Raw genomic sequence first — 24,744 nt, 5'->3', positions numbered from 1 at the left:
ATTTACCAAGAAAACAGTTTGCTCGACTTCTACAAAACGTTGCCTGATACATTTGCTAATCTGAAAAAGAACACACCAGCATGTTTGGCAGCACGTACTGCTGCGAACAGACTTTCTCGCATATGAAACTGAACAAAAACAACACTTGCAATCAGCTGACTAATGATTATCTGGAAGCAGTCTTGCGTCTTTCAAAGTCGAACGTCAAGCCGGACATTTCTAAGCTCGTAGATGACATGCAGCACCATCCATCGCACTGACTTTGTGACAGTTGAGGTATCATAACATTTCTTAGAATAATGTGCAAACTCTTTGATGTAATCGTTATTTGTGTGTTCTTAAATGTGATGTCCATCTTGTGTGAACCAACTGTGGGACGATTTTGATCTTCACTTTTTTGTGTCCCCCAACGGTTACGAGAAGTCTGTTTGTGGCCCTTGACTCAAAAAGTTTGTGCATGACTGGTTTAAAACGAAGTTTCTGCTTTTATAAGTGTTATTAATAAGTAATAGTAATTGAAAAAAAACATATGTTTTATGTAAATAACATTATCATTTCCCTCTTTAAGTTAGCTTTCTTACAGAAATTTGGTGTTCTTTCAATAATCTTAAGCACAAGGTGAAACATAAATTACCAGCCAATAATAGATAAACAATAAAATTGGAGTTGGAAACTCATTGTATCTAGAGCTTAGTTATAAATACAATCTTCCTGTGTCTGTTGAAACACTGCTTAAAACAAAACACTGTTTATAAAAATGAAGTAAATATAGAAATTCTTGACATCAGTCCCTTAAGAACAATGGAAACAAGACAATAATATGCATCGTCTGTACATCATAACATAGGCATTCAGTGTAGTAGAATGTTAAACAAAATATACGATAAATTAGAGACAATCATAATTTAATAGTCACATATGTTGCTGTACATCAATTCTTGCATATGCTATTATGTAGGGACAATACAAAATATTTAACATGGAAGATTATTAATAATGACTGTGTTGAGATACAGCATCCTGATATGTACTTTGTATTAGATTTGACAAAGAATCTTTGTTCACCAAAATACCACTTGATGAAACTATAGAAATGTATATAAACTTAGTCTGTAGAGAAGAAGAAACTATCAATGGAATACTTAAACTAGATTGTTAAAATTTGCTACCAAACAATCTCATTTTACCTTTAATGGAAAGATTTAGAACAACAACATGACAACTGTATGGGATACAAATCAGCACTAGATTAAGTGAATCTTTTGCTATGGGCTTGGTCAATTTGATAAATATTTCACCCAAAATTGACCATCATAGTCTCCATACTATAGCTTCTAATATATGATATTTTGTATCATCATGAAATTTTTTTTTTATAATCATTACGAGTCCTTTGTTGACAGAAAAATAATTTTTAATGTAGTATTTTCACTAAAGATTTCTTCATATATCCTGTACATATGTAGTCAAAGTGTTGACTGCTCTGATGCAAAGTGATTTTAATGTTTGATTAAAAATACCTTCCTTTAACTGAAAAAATCTCAAATTTTATTTGTGTAATTTTTTAAAACATCTTAAATAAATTTCCAGCATTTTCTTTTCTAAAACTTTATTGTTTATCTGTTACTTTCACTATAGATGGTTGAACAAATTGACCAACTTCATAACCGACAAAAAGAATTTGAAACAAATCTAAATTACTCTTTCTTTCTAGAGTGGCTTCAGGTTGTAACATAAAAATACGTGTGTTTATCCTAAGTAGCTTTAAACTCATGACAGTATACATTTGTCTCTACTTAACTTTCCTTGTTTTATTGCTCTTTGAACTGTGTCAACTGATATTCCCATCAGAAAAGTTGAGTGTAATTGGGCAAACATGTAACTGACATAACCCTGTGGGATTAAATAACACATGGACTACTCACACTGCTCATGAGTGTGTCTCATAAAAAAAATAGTTATTATTACTGTTGATAATTTAATCTAACATGAAATATAATCCTTTCCTTGGTATCTTTCTTTCTCTTTTTTTTTGCTGTTGACTGACAATGAAATTTAATTTATGCTAAAGGCATTACTGCACTAAATTATTTTTTTATTTAATTAAATACTGCACCAAAGAAAACAGGATAACATGCAAAAAAAGAGACAATATCTCATACCTACTGAAGTTTTTCTGGGTTTCCAGCTTTGTGCCAAGAGCTGTTAAAAATTAATTAAGCTTATTGATGTTTTTCTCATGCAAAAGTTTGAACTGGAAGTGAAATAGATAGTTCTCTGTACAGAAAACAATGTAATATAATGCATCATCTGATAGATTAAAACATTTGCTTTTGATTTGCAGTTTCTGATATATCTTATGTTTCCTTATGTAATAGCTTTTTTCTTTTTAAGTGCTATCCTCTATATGCATTAATAGTTTTGCTTGCCCGAACTTGATGTTGTACAGATGGACCAGGCAGACTGGTCCACTTTCACTGCTCTTGCAGAACTTGATCCTGCCATCATGAATCAGCCATCAATAGACGACTGTGTGGCAGAGGTAACTGACTGTATTATACAAGCAGCTGCTCAGTGTATTCCTAAAACCTCAACACGTTTTCCACAATATCCTTGTCCATGGTGGAATCCTGCTTGCCACTTGGCACGGAAGGCTCAAAAACAGGCCTGGGATACTTTCCGTAGATATCCCACACTTTCGAACCGCATTGTATTCCAACGGGCCCGTGCACATGCTAGGTGGGTAAGACATCAAAGCCAGAAGGAATCTTGGATTAAGTTCACAACTAGCATGTCTTGTACCACCAGTTTCAAGGTCATATGGGACAGGATTCGAAAGGTCAGTGGGCACTACAATTCTGTCCCCCTCTCCATCTTGCTCTCTGATGGCCAAGAGGAAGCTGATGTCCAGAGCATTGCCGATACTCCAGGTGAAAGCTTTTGCCAGGTATTTAGCACTTCTGCTTGTTTCTCCACCTTCTTGGCCATCAAGACTTAGGCAGAGTGTTTGCCTCTTTCCTTTCGAACTGACTGTCTTTTACATTGGTGGAACTGAAAATGGTCCTTCATCAGTCTGGCAGCACATCTGTTGGACCTGATGATGTACACTATGACATTCTGCGCTATATCTCTCCTGCTTCTCTTGATATTCTTCTACTTGTTTTTAACTGGATCTGGCAGGAGAATGTTTTTCCTGATGCCTGGTGCCAGGCTATTATCTTACCCTTCTCTAAACCTGGGAAAGATCCCAAAATTCCTTCACACTACCGTCCAATTGCTTTGACGAGCTGTCTCTGTAAGACCCTAGAGAGGATGGTTAATGCTCATCTTGTTTGGTTCCTCGAATCAAACAACCTCCTCTCGCCCACCCAGTGTGGGTTCCGATGACAGCACTCCACCACAGACCACCTAATTCGACTTGAAACATCAATCAGAGAAGCCTTTCTCAAATGCCAACATCTTGTTTCAATATTCTCTGACATTAAGAAGGCTTATGAGACAACATGGAGGTATGGCATTTTGCGAGACCTCCATATATATATGGGTTACATGGCCATTTACCTATGTTTATTAAAAATGTTTTAATGGACATGAGATTCCAAGTTTGTGTGGGTTCGACACTTTCCCATTCTTTTGTACAGGAACTTGGGGTCCCTCAGGGCTGTGTTTTGAGTGTCACACTTTTCAGTATAAAGATAAATGCCATCACTGAACAACTCCTTCTCACTGTTGCAAACTGGCTCTATGTTGATGACTTTCACATCTCGTTTCAGTCGTCAAACATGAGATATATTGAGCGGCAACTACAAACTACCCTCAATCGTGTACTGAAGTGGACTAAGGCGAACAGCTTTAATTTTTCTCACTCTAGAAATGTTTGTATGCACTTTTGCCACTGATGAAGTATCCACCCTGATCCTGAACTCCGTATTGGTGAAGTTTCGTTGCCAGTGGTCCCTGAGATCAAGTTCTTGGGGCTTATCTTTGACCGTAAGCTGACCTTTATACCACACTTAAAACAGCTATGGGTCAAATGCACAAGAGCGCTAAACATCCTCCGTGTCCTCTCTCCTGCCAGTTGAGGAGCGGATCGATGTTCTACGTTAAAGATATATCGTGCTCTTATTTGTTCAAAACTCGACTATGGATCAATGGTCTATGGCTCTACCAGACCCACGGTTTTAAAGATGCTGGACCCCATTCATCATCAAGGACTTCGACTCTGCACTGGGGTTTCCGCACCTCCCTAGTTCAGAGCTTATATGTGGTATCTTATGAACCTTCTCTGCACCTTTGCCGTTTGCAACTGTCTTTACTGTATTCTTTGAAACTTTGCTCCTTACAAAGCATCCCACTTGGGGATGTGTTTTCCTTCCTCAGTGGGCCTTACTTTTCAAAACAGATGATCTGCTATTGCCCCTTTTGGCCTTCGCATCCAGGCGCAATTGGATGAATTGGGTCTGTCCTTGGAAAACATTGCAGAATTCACTGGTCAGCCTATCCCCCCATGGCTTATTACAGCCCCCAAATGTGACCTTTCTTTAAGTCATCTGAAAAAGGCAGATACTCCCGATTGGAAGTACCGTCTTTTATTTACTGAACATCTTTCAAACACCCTTTCTATTCCAATTTATACGGATGGTTCAAAATCAGGTGACTCTGTGGGCTCTGCCATGGTTTGTTGCAGTTTGGTGGTTCACGTAGAATACCCTCTACAGCTTCTGTGTTCACTGCTGAACTGTACACCATATCTCTTGCCCTGGTTCATATTGAAGCTGAGCAGTACTCCGACTACACTACTTGTCCTTGACTCCTTTAGTTCTCTGCTGGCCTTGGAATCACTTCACGTTGACTCACACCCTGTTCTCCCTGATATTCAAAACCAACTGGCCAATTTCTTATTAACGTCTACTTCTATCCAGTTTTTCTGGATACCAGGCCACGTTGTTATTCGCGGGAATGTGCTTGCAGACATGGCAGCTAAATCTATCTGCTCTGGCACTATCACCACTGTGCCTATTCCGTTCACGGACTATGGTCCTGTATTCAAGGCTCAGCTCCGTGCCAGCTGGCAGTCCACTTGGAGTGAGCAACGTGACAACAAGCTTTTTCAAATAAAACCCTATATTGGGCTTTGGCCATCTAGCTTCTGTAAGGTTCAGAAGGAGGAACTTGTTCTAACTAGACTACGGATTGGTCACAGTTTTTAACTCAGCGTTTTCTTTTATCTGGAACTGATGCACCAGTGTGTAGTTTGTGTAACATTCAAATCACTGTAAGTCACATATATTACTTTCTTGCCATCGTTACAACTCTCAACGACGGCACTATTTTAAAAATGTTCTGTTCCAGGGTTTGTCTGTGACATTGGGCAGTATTATTGGTGATGGTGACACTGTCCACCTTGATAAAGTTTTTAGTTTTTTAATGGCCATTAATCTTTTTAACCTCATTTAAGTGTTTGGTATTTATTTATTACACCTTTTTAATTGTGGTTCCCTTTTCAGTCTCAATCTCTCTAGTTCAATTTGACATTGTAAAATGGCCAGAACATTAAATAACTCGACACCAGGACTGGAAAGGCCAACTTTAGGTGAATAACGCTGCTGTTTGAACTACCCGTTAGTCGTCCTGGTGAGTTGTTGTTACAATTTTGCTGCATGTCATTTAACACTTTTATTACTTTACCTTTTAGTACTGGCCATAATGACACATAACTCGGAACCAGGACTGGAAAGACCAACTTCGGGTGACTGACGGTGGCTCTTGTACTTACCTGTTAGTCTTCCTGGCAGATTATGATCATTACCATTCTGCTACAAGAAGTCCTTTACAACTTTGTAGACTGGGTGTTAACATTGGTTTTATGCAATTTTCTGTTTTTAATTGCTGTTTTGTTTTTACCTTTGTTTCCTTTTACAAATTTTACTACATTTACTTTACATTTACCTTTTTACAGGACATTTGGCTAATTTTTATTATGATTTTGCTATAAGTCTTTTTAACACTTTTCTTATTTTACCTTTTGATAATGGCTGTTATGATAACATAACCTGGAACCAGGACTGGAAAAGGTCAACTTCAGGTGACTGACTTGTACTTACCTGTTAGTCTTCCTGGCAGGTTATGATCATTACCATTATGCTACGAAAAGTCCTTTACAAATTCTCTTACTCTGCTTTCTCTCTTACCATTGTAAACTAGGTGTCGACATTGGTTTTATGCTTTTTCTGTTTTTCAATGATGTTTTGTTTCCTTCATTCCCTTTTATGTATTTTACTACAATTAATTTATTTTTACCTTTTTATTGGACCTTTGGCACAGATAGCCTCGCTGCTTTGTGCCATAAAACACTAAATCAATCAGTCAATTTAATATTATAATATGAATTCAAAATAAAAAATATTGTCATGATAACAGTTCATCTTTGGCTTGTTGACCCTCCTTTATATAATTATCTTTATAAACATGTTCAGATTTCTGTGTGTGTGTGCATGCACATTTCCATAAATACTACTACCGTGTTTCTCTGATAATAAGACCTACCCATAAAATAAGACCTAGTGTGATTTTTGGGGATAGTTTTAATATAAGCCCTACCCTTAAAATAAGCCCTAGTTAAGAGTGGCAGGAAGAGGAAATAAATAAAAAAAAATTAATTTATTAATTAGTTTAATAGTTAGTTAATTAGTTTGTTTAAGTATTAATCAGTTAGTTTAATAGTTTAATAATAGTTTATTTTAAATGGTTAGTTTAATAGTTTTACTTTGTAACTTCATTTTTTTAATATATCAAAATAAGACATCCCCGAAAATAAGCCCTAGTGTCATATTTTGGAGTGAAAATTAATATAAGCCCTGTCTTATTTTCGGAGAAACACAGTATCTACTCCATGACAGCATTTCATAAGACATTTTAAAACTACACATATTTTTGATGCTTCATAAGATAGTAGTAAGAGGGTCTTATAGTATTTGTGCTACTTAATAACCATTTGGAGGTTTTGAAGGTTCTTTCAGTTTGTTTCTTCATATTATGCTTCTGGATGGTGACTTGTATAAAAGCTTCAGCAAAGCAATTTTCAGATGTTTCTAAAATACATCAGTAAATCACTATAAACATGTAATTACCTTTTCTTTAGAGAATATAAATAATGGAATTATCTTATTTATTTATACCCTCATATCCAGATTCAATTTAGACTGAGAAATGTAAATTTATAAAATCTCTGTAGGAAGAATATAATGACTGTATACTTTGGAGAAAATAATTAGTACTGAGATGACTACATTATAATGAATAATGTGGTTTAAAATATTCCATCTGTGCCATTAAATGTGAAATCTTGAATTAAAAAATTGTGAAATTTCTTTTTGTCTCTGTTTTAGTAATGGGATGAAAAGATTCTAAATGTTTATTTTTATAGTGGTCCATCTATATTTTAAATATTTTCTAATGTAAGTTATTACATTTAAATGATCTTTAAATATTTACTTTTTGCAACTTAGTGTTCGTATAAATTCCAAGTTTTTTTTTTGCAGGTATGACCCTCAAAGTAATAACTGGACAAAAGTAGCACCCATGAGTACAAAACGATTGGGCGTAGCTGTAGCTGTATTAGGGAACTATCTTTATGCTGTTGGTGGGTCAGATGGTACCTCACCTCTTAACACTGGTAAGTGCATTTAAAAATTGTTTAATACTGTTATTAATTTATGAAAGTAACTCAGAAATCAGTTTTTAAAGTATCATATACTTTGGTCTGTTAGATCTGTGTGATTTCCTGCTGTTGTTTTTGTAGTGAGGTTATATTTTTTAAGTACTTGTTATGCTTTTGTTATTGTTCAGAGTAGTATTGTTATAAATCATTCACTATGTTCTATATGTAGAGAGTCTGGTGAAATATGAAGCACTTTTAATCTAAAATTTGATAAAACATTAAGTTTGAAATTTTGGTTAAATGTTTGATACTTAACCATTTTGCAATGGATCATGGGCCATTTTGCAAAGGCCATGTCATCACATTTCTTGACTTTAATCCAAAATATTATTGAACTACTATTTTATGAACTTGTATCAATAAGCTTGGGGTCAAATTGTAAATTATAATTCAAATTTTAATGTTCTATATCAATTAATTTTTTTATTTAAAAGTAAATAGTTTTGTACAAATTAGGAAATCAAATTGTTTATATTATCAAGTTAGAATATAAAATAAGAAGCTCATATCTTTTTATTTTGTCAAGATATGGCTTATGTGCTGAATCAAACAAAGTGCTTCCATGTTCACCTCTTTCAGAGAATGCTTCCTTATACACATGTACCTCTATATATGATATGTGAATAATCTATCAAAAACTTAGAATGTCCCCTAGTGGTTTTCTTAGCCATTTTATAAAATCTGTGAAAAGGCTATCATCTTCTTTCAATCCAAGATTTTAAGGAGGTAGGTTTTGTCTTCAGTCTGTTCAAAGTTTCATACTTTTTTAACTCCAAATATATCTTAGTTACTAAGCTTAATAAATGATAGTGGAATTCTGTGGTATCAGTATAGTTATTTATGTTCTTTTTTGGTTGTTCAACTGTATATACACAAAGCATAAAACCTTTTTTTTGGTATCTTCCATATGCGAAATTTTAAAAGGCTTGGCAGCCTATGTCCAGTAGCAACCCAGGTACAAAGGTCGTAGTGAGAAGATAATTATTTGCTTTTCTTCTTTATTTATTGTTCTAAATAAGTTTAATTTATTTCTAAATAATAATAATCTATATGCATATATATAATGTATAATAATGAAATGTGACTGTATATTACAAAATACTAGTCCACTAAAATGCAGCCAAGATAGGGAAGACTAAAGAGCGGTTTTGTATTACCTGATATATACCATGAATGCACATGCACCACATGAATACAAGTTATATAATGTTAGCTAGGCATTACTGGAAGATCAGTATAATAAAAAATAATAAATATATATGTTAATATGCAGTAAAAATATTTCATTAAAAATCTAATTTTTTGTGTACAAAATATTTGTAATATTTACTAAAAGTCTGCCAAATTTTGTTGAGATTAACATGTTGTATCCAAAGGTATGGTGCAAAAGACAATTAGTAATTTTTATTATTATTGTATAATTTTAACAGTTTTGCTCTTAAAAGTTGTCATATAAATATATATACATATATAAATGATCTATTCTGGTATTATTGTAAAGATATTGTTATAAATGCTGTTATTTTATTATGTAACATTCATTTTGTTTATCATGATGATGGCTGCAGTGGGACATATGAAGTGGTACCTTGATAAGAAAGTACTTTATTTTAGTGTTGTGGGTAGCATAATTTATTTAACAACATATTTATCTCTTAATTTTATGCAGCTTTGAATTAAAAGTTTGAACTAACAAGAGTAAGATTTAAAAGTAAAATGTGTAATTGTGAGATCACTTGTAGGCAGTTTTAATACTTTTGGTTATGATAAAGATGGTTTTATTATTCTAATAATTTACCAAATATCTTGTGCCTAGATAATACATTCTAGGCATCCTCTAAGAGTGAAAGAGACTGCTACATTTTGTGCTTACAATATGGTCACTGAGTATCTTACAAGTGAAAGCTTGAGTGATAGTGATAACTTCAAGGCCAATTCTAAATAAATTTTGCTTGCTGGACACATGCTCATCATCACGTTTTACTAAGTTGACAAAATCATAGCTAAAGTTTAATCTTATTAAAAGGTAAGCATTGTGTAATTTAAAATGATTTTTAGTGTATTATTTTCATGTCTTATTGTATTAGAATCATGAATGTAATACTAATTTGTCTTGATCAAAGCCAGATTATTTATTAAGCACAGTGCCTGGGGCCTATGAAAACTGAGTTAATGAAAATATTCCTTAAAGATTAATCTTGGAGGACCAGAAAATAATAAACATAAAAATATGAAGTATACATTTTACTGTAAAAACTTTATTACATCTTTAAGTTGTACGATATTTTTGTATGCACACATTAGTTTCTGTACTCACATTCACATAAATATACAGGCGATATTTAACTACAGTATATTTACACACACAAACAGTAAGTATACATTATACGCATGTAAATATTTAAATTTCAAACCAGAATTTATAATTTATATATCTATAGTTTATCTAACTTTTGGTTTAACTTGTACAGCTGGTAGGGCCTAGGCACCTTTGTTCACAGGTTGCTACCAGCTGAAGGCACTGGAACTCCTGACTGATTGTTTTACTCTCAGTTCAATGTAAAGTATGACAAGTACATCTCATTTGTTAAACAAACATTGAATTTTGTATTTTTCTGTTGCCTGCAAAGTGACTAGTAATGTTATTATATTATATAGTGAAGAAAGATTGAAAACGTAAATGTCTTAAATTTCTTGGTAGTATATTTAGCTCTTTATATTGTTTCATATGTTGGTGATTTTTTGTACCTTTCAGTTGAGAGATATGACCCACGTACAAAGAGATGGAGTTCTGTAGCACCTATGGGAACACAAAGAAAGCATCTTGGCTGTGCTGTCTATAACAATATGATTTATGCTGTTGGTGGCAGGGATGACACAACTGAACTCAGTAGTGCAGAAAGGTACAACCCTCAGACAAATCAGTGGCAGCCTATTGTTGCAATGACATCACGTAGGTCTGGGGTAAGCCATTAAAGTTAATGAAAGCTTTTAATGATTACTTCATACTAATCAAAATCTCTAAAGTTCATATAAAGAAAAATATTTGGTCTGTTTCGGGCACAATATTGTCCACAAGTTTGACTCAAACTTTGCTGGATAACATTGTTTGTGGAACAACTGATTTTTTTTTCATTATTTAAACTGTGTCCATTAGCTTTCTGAAACCAGAGAAGAAAGTTACTTTTATGATTTGTGTAACACTGATTACATAAAGTTTCAAAACATACCTCCACTGCCACTTACAGCTATTGCTTAACTACCAAGGTTTTCTTCTTTGCTCATCTAAGCATAAATCTGATTTTTTTCTTGCTTCCTCCAGTCTTTTATACCCCATTCAACTGCCCTTAGCAATAATTATCTTGTCATACTCTGTACCTACATCAATGTGCCCTCTATTTTTGTACTATTTGTAACATTTCATTTTCATAATTTTTTCTTAACAAAGTGTCATTAATGAATTTCTCACTATTACAACCATTCATAGACACTTTAAATACTATTTTGTTATTGAGTTGATTTTGTAACAACAAAAATTATTTTTTATTTCTTTTGATTGGCAAACTGATTATAATATGAATTCTCAAATTATTATGTTGGACGTAGCAACTAATTGGGTCCCTTCTCTCCCACCTCTGATATCTTGCACCACACAACAAACTTGGGTGGTGGGAGTCATTTTTGGTTGAGATTGTCAGTAATCTTATTTGCAGTAAGATGGAGACATATTAGGATATGTGGTGATCTGCCAAGGAGCTTTGAGGCTGGATTTGAGGATGATTCTTGACATTTTGGACAGGCTTTAGATTTGTTTTTTCCTGTGCCTTCTTTTAGTCTGTAAGATTTTTAGCCATACTGTGCTTCGGTGGAAATTTATGGACTTACAGCACTAGTGTCCAAAGGTTTGATTCTCTAGGGTGGATGCAGAAGACAGCCCATTAGTGCTTTGCTGTAACAAAACACTTTACTGCCATCTGTAAGTGAGCTATGAAAAACGAAAAAGAGGCCAATTGGGATGAGCTGCCTTTTACTTGTTTTTCTTCTGTTGTTTCTTCGAGTGTGTGATATTTGGGATTATACCTGGTTCTTTTGAACCTGCAATTTAATTGATGGCTGAAATGTCTGAAAGCAGTTGTTTTTTTTCTTCCACACATGAGAATTGGAGTTCATGCTGGAAGGTTTACTTCTTAGTTACAAAAAGGGACAGCTAGGCCTTATCCAACACATCGTTGGAACTTTGTGATTTTGCTTACCACCATCATTTTTCTCACTCTCATATAATATCTGCTTCTTGAATTTCAGGGTTCTAAGGCAGAGTTTGTAGTTCTCCTATATAGGCCTATTTTTCTTGATGAGACAGAGTAAGCCTATGGACTTCAATATTTTGTTTTGTTTTTCACATCAATTTGTTAGAAGACTCAGGATCACCAGTGTCACTGAGGATGAGCTGGATTCATTGTTAACATGTGCATTAGGTCAGTTTTTAGCTTCTACATTCTTTCCAGTTATTGTTGGAGTGTCAAATTTCATTGTCTTCTACAGGTGTGTTACACTTTTGCCTCTCTTTGTGAGAACAGATCTTCAAAAATCAGCTCCTTTGTGCATTGGTACTCAGAATAGATTCTTCTTATATCCAAGGTTGTCACTGCTTAGTCATATTGCTGGCAGCATCAGTAATGATTATATACTTTCAGGTGTTGTGGGGCTTGGCTCAAAAAATTTCAGAATATCTGGTAATCTTAACCATCAGACCAATAATCTTTGCAGGTCCATGGGTTCTACTCTTATCTTGGCACACCCAGGATCTGTTAAGATGCTTTCTGTATGGACAGTCCTTTCACTGGCCTCTCCACCTTCTCAGTGTGGGATTCTAACTATAAGTGGCTGTGGAGATAATTATGTTTTGGAAGTTGACATTTTCCTAAATTGAAAATGTACTTTCAGTAATACTTGTCTCTGCTGACACTCTCCAGTCTTTCCTCTCCATTAAGAGCTGGTGTTAGATACTGGGATGATATCAGTCTTAAGAAAGTGATAAAATTATCCAAATGAGGTACTTTCATACAGTACCAGGATAGAGGGCACATTGATGTAGGTGGAGAGTATCACAAGACAGTTATTGCTAAGGGCAATTGAATCAGGTAAAAAAAAAGACTGCAGCAAGTGAGAAAAAAAAATCAGACTAATGGTGGGCAAGGAAAAAGCTGTGGTGGTCAAGTAATAGCTACAAGTATCATTTGAGATGAGTATTATTGTAAATACATTTTCAGTTTTGGAAAATGTTAATTTGTGTTAGATATCATTTGGCTAACTTTCTTTGGAATTTTCTCCAAATGTGGTGGATCAAAACAATTCTAGTTGATACTAATTTAATTTTCTCATGTGATTTTTTATTAGTCATTGTTAAATATTGCTTTGAAACAATTTTTTCAGAGTCTGTATTAACCATTATTAGGCTTAAACAACTTTATTTCATTTGTGTATAAATTTATACATGTTTTAAACATGTATGATGGAGTCGCTAAAGTTAATGCAAAAATATTAATAGTGTACTACTACTTCTTGAAGTAGATGTTTAAACATAAGATAGTAATATAATTTTCATTTGTGAATTTTTGTATAAATAGCATGATGAAATAGTAGCAAAGGCAAAGTAACACAGTAATATGTATCTCTAATAATTAGTTTAATGACCCTGCTATTGTAAAGTTGCTGTTCATAAATGGGTTGGATCATCAAATAAAACAAAAAGTGAAAGATATGTATACTTTTATTGACATCAGTTCTTACAGATTCCATTAGATAAGTATAAAAATGTTATTTTTTATCTGCTGCAGGTATAATTTTAGCTTAACCTATAGTAGCCAATAAGAAAAACAATTGATTTATTATCAGTATCATGGATGTTTGTTTGTCAGCAACATTTAACACCAAGTTGACAATGTAATATCAAGACTTTTTGTTTTATCTCATTTATCTAGATATGAAATAAACCAATTGCAAAACAAATAATGATGTATTTACTGATTTACATCAGAAGAGTTTGACTGTAGAGATTTTAAACAGGAAACATTCAACAATTCTTACATTAATGGAGTATATGCAGCTTCATTACAATGAAATATTCTATGTATAATGTACAGATTTGGACAGTGCCTTGTACTGGGGTAATTTTACATTTTTCTGATTTATTTTCATGTTTCTAATTTTCTAAAATCTCAAACTGTATAATTGATAAGTTATTCATATTACAGACTAGTTTATTGTTATCTTATTTATTTTTAATACAACTTTAAAATGTAGATTTTCATCTGACATCTTGTACTCCCATTTATTTGTCCACTGTGTTGTAACTAACATTCTTTTGTTGTACAGAAACTGGATTCAGCTATACTTCATAACTGTTGTGTAGTCTTATAAAAAAAAAAAAAAATCAAAATGTCTCTCCCAGAAATTTAAGTAGTGACTTTGTTTCATTTCAGTATTATATATTTATTTGTTTATATTGAAACATTTGACAGATTTATCATTCCATAAGCTATTTGCTCATGTCTGTGACTCCACTGCTAAGACAAAAACAATTAAATGTTTAAATTGGTGTGTTAATACCTAAAGAAAGAATAATTGTTACTAGCATGCAAGAAATGCTAGTCTTAGAACTTTCAACTTTTTATGTGCTTAATTAAGGAACAGTTGAATTTTGCTTGTTATTAATGTTGCATATTTATGTCTCAATGATCATTTAGTCTTTGATAAACTAACCTTGACATTTCAGTTTTACCATCATGTAATGAACTTTTGTTATTTTCGTGTATACATGTTTCCAAACAAATACACTTCTAGAATCTTGCTGATTTTTATTACTTGTATTTTCAGTACTATATAAAATATTTTAAGTGATTGTTTAAGGGCAAGAGATATATTGATATTAAATGTTTGAGTGAGTATCCCTGCTACTAAATCACACATCATAATTCCACCATGTTTGGTTACCTTTTAACTTGAATGAGAAGAGTAGTCAAATGGGTCTTAGCACTTTTGCTAAAAGGAAGGAGCACTGGTACTGTTTACTAACAAGATAGTTGGCCTCCTAGACAGCCATTTGTATAAAAAAAAAGTACAAGCTTACATTGAAAAATTCATTTTGATTAACTTGAAGAGAGAATGTTTAAAGAACCATAGTTGTGAAGAACTCTTGAAACTGTATTCTATTTTCAAATTGTAATCATTCTTAAAGTCTTTAAAGCAAAGAACAGACCACATACAATTGGCATATAGTGATGGTCAGTAATTTGTCATTAAACTTCTCATTCAGGTTTCACAATACTATTTTTTTCTGATAGTTTACATACAGTAATGTAACAAGACAAATTCTGGTTTAAGGTGTTTTTTTAATGGTATATTCAAGGAGCTCTTTATTTTAAGTAAAATTGAATGAACCTATAATCAGTGATGTCGAAAACCCACTTGTATAGAAAATATATATGTAAAACGCCTTGTTTTTACATATATAAATGAACCTGTGTGTATAAACTAAATAAAAGTCAAACTTTATTTAAAGTTTCATTTTATAACAACTTTAGATGCCAGTATCTAAACTGCAGTGCAGGTCTTTTGTATTTTCATCAGATTTCCACAAAATATGTAAAGTATTTAATTTTACTTACAAAGTCATATCGATTGATTTATTTTACAGTATTAAACCTTAACCTTTAGGTCTATTTACATTTGCAAAAGCTTTATCTAATTTATGCCTAAGTCGATTGTAATCACCCTTTATATAAAATGAACTGTTATTTTATCAACCTTTTCTAAAGGTGGGCTTAGCTGTAGTAAATGGCTCTCTCTATGCTGTTGGTGGCTTTGATGGTACAACATACTTGAAGAACATAGAATTATATGATCCTGATCAGAACCAATGGCGACTGTGTGGAAACATGAACTACAGAAGGCTCGGGGGAGGTGTAGGAGTTGTTCGACTTCCTCAGCATGAAACTCACTATTGGTGACAGAATCTTTTTAACTGTAATCCTGATATTAAAGTAGTGAAAATTTTAGTAAATAAATGCATTTTCAAGTAAACTTCTTATATATGAGATGGAAGTTGTAAAGCAAAATAAATACACAAGATATGCAAATCATTGTTAACTAAGCACAAGGATAGATGAACAAATGTTTCACAAGATTCTGTTTCACTGGTTTGGAAACACAACTTGAAGAAACGACTGTTTGGATTTTGGTAAAGACATCTCTCCTTTTACTTTAAACTGAGTTCAAAGTTGGGATGCAATAACTGTTATAGACTATTATTGACAGATTTATAACACGTCTTCGGGTGTTTAAATGTAATAATTCATGAAAAGTAATTATGTAATAAAAGTCAATGAGATTTCAGCTGTACAATATCAGTTTGTGTATTATTTGCAAAATAATATTTCATAAGTAAATTACCTTGTTTTAGGAAGATTTTATCTTCCATCCAAAGCCAAGATGCTAGAAGTGTCAAATATCTCATATTTGCTTGAAAGTCAAAAGGCTAGAAGATGCTAATGTTTCATGTCCAGTTGAATGAACCATGTTTAAAAGAATATATTTAAATGTATGATAGTGGAATTTGTTGTTTCATTAAGATGTTGTATTTGATATATCACATTTGGAAAACTTTGGTACTTTTAAGGTATATGTGTTTACAAGGTTTATAATCTTTTTATATTACATTTAATTTTCAATACTTTTATTGTAATGTATATATATTAAATTTTTTAGTTCATGAGCCTTCATCCCTATAAAATATGATCAATATTTTGAACTTATAATAAACAGTAGAAAACATGTCTTGGCTTTCAGTCTTGTAGCTTTCATATCACTGAATAAATTTATAAAATTATCAAGAAAGAGGAAGGTGTTTCTTTATTTTACTTAAGTTCACTGTGTCTGATTTCAAATTTTCTGTGATCATGTTAGAAGTATTTGTACTTTATATTGATTTATGGAATGAAGCAGATTATTTTGTGAAAAATATTTGTGGAGTTTTACCAGCTTAAAGAAATAGTTTCATTTAGATGTCTGTATTGTACACTAGTTGATCTGTTATTTGCCTTGCAAGAGATCCTTTCCATTTAAAAAGTATTAGAGTAAGATCACCAGTAGTGTATAATTTTATTTATAGTTTTTCCTTCATCACAGAAAGATCTTCATTCAAAAGTATTTCAACAGTAAATTCAATACAGCAGTATTTTTATGATAATAAAAAAAATTGAGTCCCTGTGTAATTGAAGAAAAAATTATCTTTAGTCTCTGGAATAATGGCAAATGTAATGCAGTTACTGTCTGTGTGCTAGCAGCCTCAAGTATTTGAAAGTGTAACCTGTGGAAAAGGTAAAATTAATGGTGATGTCATCTTTTTTTGTTGGCAGTCTCAAGTGTTGACAAGTTTAGTCTGTAGAAGAGGTAAAATTAATGGTGATGTCATCTTTTTGTTTGCAGTCTCAAGTGTAGTCTGTCGAAGAAGGTCAAAGAAACATGTTGATTCTGACTTGAAACTTGCTTTAATAACAAATGTTTTTGCTTGAGAAGTCGAGAACATGCATATACTTCAATTCTATCAAAATGTAGTGATATTAGTTTGTTGTCAGGATGATATTTGTTAACTATTTAAAATAGCTTTGATGTTTTAAAGTTTTTATGACACAGAACCTACGGTCAAAACAAATTATTTTTAGTTGACAACATATCTACTTTTCACTCAAAATCATCGACATAAAATATTTTAAGTTATTTATCTGATAATTCTCATTCTTTACTTTGTATAAATCACATACATATAAAGCTTTGTGTCTTGTGATTTTAATGGTTGCATAATATAATTTATATAATTCAGTATGAAAGTTGTTGTTTTTTTTCCAAAAATATCTGTCACAAATTATACCAGATTTTTCACTGCTCTGTGCAAGAAACATTTTACTTTCAAAATTAACATTTTTACACAAGTTGTACAAGAAAACTTAAGTAGGTTTTACTGTAATCTGAATGTCTTGTACTTTAAGTGTCTAATATGAAGCAGCAATACTTTTGTTAATTGTAATTACAGATTTCATTAAATTTAGACAAATTATTTTTTTGAGATTTCTTTATGTAAAAAAAATTCTGTGTTTTGCAGAGAAGTTAAACAGTTTTTAAAAGTATTATATTTTCGAAGTGTCTCATAGCTGTGTTCTTATAGGATATTCAAAATAAAATGCTCTGATCCATTTTTCTATGTGATGAATTTGAAACAAAAATCACAAACATGCACCTTTGCTTATAGAAACACAATTTTGTACAATATTAAAATATTTTGTCAAATGCTGATACTGTTTTTAAATCAACTTTTACTGGAAGCATACCCAGTTGTATTATTTAAATGTTAGCTGTCAGAATGACTAACATATATGCAGTATTTACTTGACATTATTATATAATTCATACTTAGGAGGTTAGCAAAAGTTTGAATATATTGCAATAAATTGTTAGTAAGTTATTTTTGAAGCTTTTGATTTCTATATTCTGTCAATAACTGAATAAGTTAAAACATCATAAAATATATCTTTCTAAGTTTTATCAAATTTGTTTGGACCTATCTGTACTTGCCCTTATTTAAATACCTAAACCATGTTTGTGATGTTACTTGTATATCTGTACTAACTGGAGCTACCAAAGAACTCCTGTTACACAATTTTAGGAATTATGGGTTATGTAATATGGATAAAGCCAGTTGTACTTAGTCCAATGATAATTCTTGTATTAAAGTAATACAATTAACATGATGGTTTGTGTTTGTTGCATTTACTTGAAGATTAATATTAAATAGTGAGTTATAAATATTGTTTGCATTTTTTTTCCAGTTTCACATAATTTTTTGCACTTAAAAATGTAAAGTGTATTAACACTTGTAAGGTATTTTGTGAAATAATTTTCACACCACTTGTTTACACTTAATATGTAAAGTGTTTGTCTTTAGATTACTTGAAGCTCACTTTATTATTATTATTAGTGGGTTGAAAACAGTAAAGTAACCTGTTATAGTACACTCCAAAATTAAGTGTGTGCAACTATGAATTCTAAATAAAAATTAACATCTTTGTACTGGAATGCAGTTGATGTAAATTATTTGTTGACCGATTTCACTCTTTATGGTTATTTACATATCCGTAATGGTGTCCTCTGTGCCAGTGAAAATCCATGGACCATAGCAGGACCATCTTTGTGTTCTGTGAAGGTCATAGTGAAATATAGTTTTACAACTGACTTTACTATGGAGATTTTCAATGACACAGTCATTTTTTGGTAAGTTGTTGCATATGTCTGTGAGACCAGTGCTTTAGTAGTATGGATGGGTTCAGAATGCCTCATCCATGTTGGACAGTGCCAAGCTTGCTGAAGATATTTCTGACACAGGTTTTTGTTTTTCTTATGAGAACCAATATCTTGACTGTCATACTATTTTGACCTCATCTCTGCTAACTAGTGGGTATGAGGTTTTCTAAAGATGCAGGTCTATAACAATAATTCAATGGTTATTTTTCAAATGAAAGATGTCATTATGATGAAAAGTTTGGATGATTCCTGGAAGGACATTAAACACTAACATTGAATACTATTGACAGGAGGAATGCAATAATGGAAGATGATGGTGAGTACATTTAACTATTATAGTAGCTCACTCTGGTGCGAACTTCAGATATCATTCATATGTACACGGGATTTGTTACACATCTTCAAAACTATTTGTCTATGTTTCACAGTTTGCCCCAAGAGACTGTACAAAATGGCAAAGCTGATTTAAAAATAACTGCACTTTTACAAGTAATATCACTGATTTGTCTTGGTTATTATTTCTGTAGCTTTATTTTATTTTCCGACATTGAATGTCTTTGAATCTGTGATACAGGTTATAAACTTTTAAATACTTTGAAAATAAGGGTAATTTATAGTTATATGTACACTTTATTTTTGTGTGCATATTTTTGTTCTTTAACATTTGCCACTTACATCACAGTGCATTAAGTTTGGGGAATCTAAATTCTGATTAAATATATTTTTCTATCAATTTTGCTCTTAAATTATTATATGCTGCTGAAAATACATTTCATATGATCTACTCAAAATATCTTGTCCAATTTTACATCATAATGTTTAAAGATTTTAGTTGCAAAAAAAACAACTATTTTTGTCGGGCAGTACTATAATACGTAGTTTACTAAAACGGTTCCTACTAACATATAATTAAAAGAATGAGTAGAACAGTGACAGAATCTGGACATTTTAAGTAAAGCACTTGTACCTTGTTACTTACTACCTTAACTGCAGTGCAGCATGTGCTTTGGTTTGCTTTTATAGTTACAGAAAAATAAACTTTTTGGCATCCTAGCAGCACAGCGGTAAGTCTGAAGGTTTATGATGCTAAAGTCTGAGCTTTCATATGCATGGTGGGCACATCGTACATAGCCCATAGTGTAGCTATGTGCTGAACTACAAATAGTAACTTAATCTACCATAGAGTAGTGGTGATTACACTATGCGTATGCAGTTCATAGTTGAAGTTAAGTTGTAAGTTCAAAGTATCTACACAGAGCTTCCATTTTGTATGAATAAGCAATTGCTTTTTGTTTTATTTATAATCTGAGAGTTGACATTAGCTTCATAATTTATTTTAGACTTCAATAATTTTTCTATTGTGAACAAACAAAACAAAATCGTTGCTATTTGTGTGTTTGATAACAACTAAAGAATTTGAACAAAACTTGTAATAATCAATGTTAACAAGTTGATACTAATATATGTAATATTTTTAAACCTGAAACATGCCTATGTAAGGTAAGTTTATTTTAAATAACTATTACATTAGAATTTGTACAGTACAATGTGAAATATGAAAATTCTTGTGCATTATAAGTTAGGGCAGTACTTCTATATTAAAAGGATTTCTGCTGCCTGCTGATTAAGTAATTGTTAAGAAGTAGACATCAAAAGGTGATTATGTTAGGTTTTCACAGAATAACACCAGAGCATGGTGCAGATAGTTTGCAGGCAAACCACCACAGCGATGTAGATAAATATGTCTCAATGTGTCATCACCTTTACAAAGTCTTAAAATTAACATTTTATCTAATATGCATAATCATGTTTTTTAAATTGCATGATTATGCATTGAATATAAAGTATTTTTCATGGTAATATAATTATATAAATCAGTAATATACAATAATTTAACATACAACCTTACTGTTTCATTTTATACACACATAAACAAGCAAGCATTTTAGGACTAAAGTTTCTGTAGATGGACAATATCACTATACTTCCATAGAAAGACTAGAGGTATTTTGTAGACAAAAAATTGGGTTTTTAAATGACGTGTTTTTACTAAAGATTTTTTTTTTAAATATTGGGTTTGTTTTGTTACTTAGCAGTATGTCTGTGAACTTACTAGGAACTGTTTCTATACCCATGGTAGACAGAGCACAGGTGGCCCTTTGTGTAGCTTTGTGCTTAATTTTAAACAAACTGTTCTGTTACTAGTTTGAGTCTAAAGTGATTTCATGTTATGATTAAAAGTTGTTTCTCTTTCCATAAATATTGAATATTATTTGTGTAATCTCTAGAACCTTGTAAATATATTTAAAATGTTTGTTTGCAGCAAGACTTTATGCTATTTTCGCTACCCTGAATATGTGGGGTTTGTTAATTAGACTGACCTCCTGATAAAAAAAAAAATTAGGAAATATAAATTATACTTGATTATGCTCATTATAAATTATGCTCTATTTGATTCAGTACACAAGTAATATCTTGGTAAAATAAAAAGATATAAGGTTCTTATTTTTAATTATAGCTTGTCAATATTGGTATTTTGAGTTCCTAATTTGTATGAGATTATAAACTTAGTATTTTGACATTAAAAACATCTAATTTTAACCAATGTTGCATTCAGCATATCATGTGACTCGCAAAAATCGTTATGTAGATGCATTTTTTAATATTTACTTTTAAATTAAGAAATTAACTTCTATGTATTATTAAATTTTAGATCATAATCTACAGAGTGACACCAAACTTACTAACATAAATGTACAAAATGGTAGTTCAGTAAAACTGGATGCAAGGCAACAAATGTGATCACATGATCTTTGATCTAAGACCTGTCATGAAAGGGTTACAATACTTTTGGAGGACTGTATACAGATTTGAACTTGTCTCGATATATGTTTTTAGTGTTGTTTGATATATTTAACTGTACTACATGTTTTACAGAGGTGAGTGGTGTTACTAAAGGTAGTGTTTCTATAGGCAGATGGCATTACTAGGTGCATAGTTCAATAGGATGATGAGCTTATTGTATGAACACTGTAGTTTTCACTTCTTGACTTAATTATATATATTAAAAAGTTATAACTAAAACCATTATTTTAACAAGACAACTATTGTCATAATGTATTACACTTATCAGTTTTTATTAGACATACTACCTTAATCTAAAAATGATTTGAACTAGGTAAATATGATATAGCCAATAATTTGCTTTATATATTTTTACGATTAACTGTCATGAAAAGATTTTATCATGCTAAATGTTTTATTTTTGTAAATATTGAATGTGATAGCTATATTATTGTTCTACAGCCAATTGCCTTTCTTTTTATGATTTAGTACACATTTATTCACTTGCAATCTGAGGGTTGCAGGTTCAAATTCCTATCTCACCAAACGTTTGCCATTTCAGCTATGGAAGAGTTACTGTGTAATGGTCAATTCCACTATTCATTGATAAACAGTAGTCCAAGGGTTGGCAGTGAGTGATGAAGACCATTTACCTTCCCTTAAGTCTTTAAATTCGGGACAGCTAGTGCAGATAGGCCTCGTGTAACTTGGCATTAAATTCAAACCAAGTACACATTTAATGTACAATAATTTAGTTTTTGTTTCTATTGAATTTCCATACCATGCATTTTACCAAGTATCCTGAAAAGGACAATTTTTTAAAGATAACGTAATTATTTGAATCCCTAAATAATCTACAATAATTTAATACACAAGAATACTGTTTCACTTTATAAGTTATGTAAAACCGTGTTTAACGACTTACTGTGTTTGGCTTGAAACATATTTGTATGATAGCCCTCTATGTACATAATATGTTTTTAATTTGTATATAGTTTTAACGGATGGTTAATAAACGCAATAGTAAATCATTTTAATGCAACTAAATGTGATAAATGAAAGACAATGAATTTATCACGAGATATATTAATACATCAAACTAAAGACGTTACTAAATGAATGATTTAAATGTGTATTACAGTCAAGCATAATTAATTTTTTGTTTGTAGTTAGCAAACAAGGCTATAAATTAAACTTAACATGAAGTTTAAGTTTGTAAACTCAATTATTATAGAAATTATTTAAAATATAAATCTACCATTTTGTGATTTTTCTATGGAACATTCAATTGGAAAAGAAGTGTTATATAGTTAAAATTAATAAAACTTTGTTGGTTTAGAGTACAGATTGTAAACGAACATTTGAAATGCATAAATCAAGACGTCTGCAACAATTATCTTGCACAGATTAACTCGCTAATATTGTCTAAGAGGTCTTAACTAAAATATCATTGCTAAACTTTGATTTTTAGGAAACACAAATGGTCAGTAGCAGGAGAGGTCGTCTTGTGGCCAAATAATTGGTCCCCTCTTAAATATGACAGAATATAAGGTTAATAAATAACATGCAAAGGTCTGGATTAAAAAATGTTACAAACATTTCGGTGAAATATATTAATATCTAGTTTGTAATGGTATGTACAAGATTAATGTCATGTCACTTTATAATGATTTAAACTTGTATGTATATTAAATTCTTTATAATGTTCAAACACCGCATGAGAGCAGAACACGTTGATTTTCAAGTTGTAATTGACAGCTAGATGACTAACAAAGGTCAGTATAACAAAGTAGAAAGTATCCCAGAATTACATGCTAACGATACATACCAGACTGGTATTAAAATTAATTTAAGCTTAACAATCCAGTACTTATAATTCATACATCTTTAAGTTTGTGTTATTTCTAAATATCAAAGGATATCGTGCTGTCAGCGGAATTTGCCACGTTTTATAAATTAGAAGAACATAACCCAAATTGTAAATTGAATGGTACTGGCATTTCTTTATGAATTTAAACAACTACACTCTGAAAAAGACAAACTATATAAATCTTGATAAGTTATATTTGTAAAATATACCTTTTTGTACCTTTAAACTATAAGTATGTGAGTTCTAGATTGAAAACAGAAAATGCATATTTGATTTACCTTCAAAACTTGAGAATTTCATGAAAGTATTATTTAGCTCTCTCTGTCATTAACTAAAGTGGAAGAATACATAAATTCGTTTCTTCTGGCTTAAGTTCAGTGACATACAAAATTCACCCTTTAAGGTTATACTTACGTACAACTTATTTTAGATTTAAACTACAGGGTGGCCCATAAGTCCCTACCCTTCCATATGTTATTATGTTATATTCAATTACGCATGTATTATAATTTTTTTCAGAGAAATATGGCCGATGTAAGCCCATGTTGAGGAAAATGTCTCAGAACATGGCGTCGCATAATATTATGCAGCGAGAATGAAGGACAGCACGCAGATACACTGGATACATAAGATATATGGATGGGTAGGGACTTACGGGCTACCCTGTATATTCAGTATCCATAAGACCTGGCTTGGCCACGTGGGTTAAGGCGTTCGACTCGTAACCTGAGCGTCGTGGATTCGAATCCCCGTCGCACCAAAAATGCTCGCCCTTTCACCCATGAGGGCGATATAAATTGACGGTCAATCCCACTGTTCGTTGATAAGAGTAGCCCAAGAGTTGGCGGTGGCTGGTGATGACTTACACTGCTAAATTAGGGACAGCGAGTCCAGATAGCCCTTGAGTAGCTTTGTGCGAATTTAAAAAAGAACTAAAACTAAATTGCATTAATAA

The 24,744-nt window shown here is 32.0% G+C and overlaps 1 protein-coding gene across 10 annotated transcripts in view; it reads left to right on the top strand.

Annotated features, from left to right (window-relative positions):
• dbo (Kelch-like protein diablo) overlaps window positions 1-18,525 on the top strand; it is an 86,271-nt gene extending 67,746 nt beyond the window's left edge. For all 10 annotated transcript variants that reach the window (XM_076503636.1, XM_076503637.1, XM_076503635.1 and 7 more), the window contains 3 exons: window positions 7,542-7,675; window positions 10,476-10,684; window positions 15,538-18,525. In XM_076503636.1, the coding sequence (XP_076359751.1) occupies window positions 7,542-7,675; window positions 10,476-10,684; window positions 15,538-15,729 (535 nt within the window). In that variant the 3' untranslated portion in view covers window positions 15,730-18,525. The remainder of the gene's footprint in view (window positions 1-7,541; window positions 7,676-10,475; window positions 10,685-15,537) is intronic.
• Window positions 18,526-24,744: the final 6,219 nt, after the last annotated feature.

Source organism: Tachypleus tridentatus, chromosome 6, assembly GCF_004210375.1.
Source record: "Tachypleus tridentatus isolate NWPU-2018 chromosome 6, ASM421037v1, whole genome shotgun sequence".
In the NCBI taxonomy this organism is placed as follows: Eukaryota; Metazoa; Arthropoda; class Merostomata; order Xiphosura; family Limulidae; genus Tachypleus; species Tachypleus tridentatus.
Note: the sequence above shows the minus strand (reverse complement) of the source record. Positions and strands in the feature narration are given on the sequence as shown.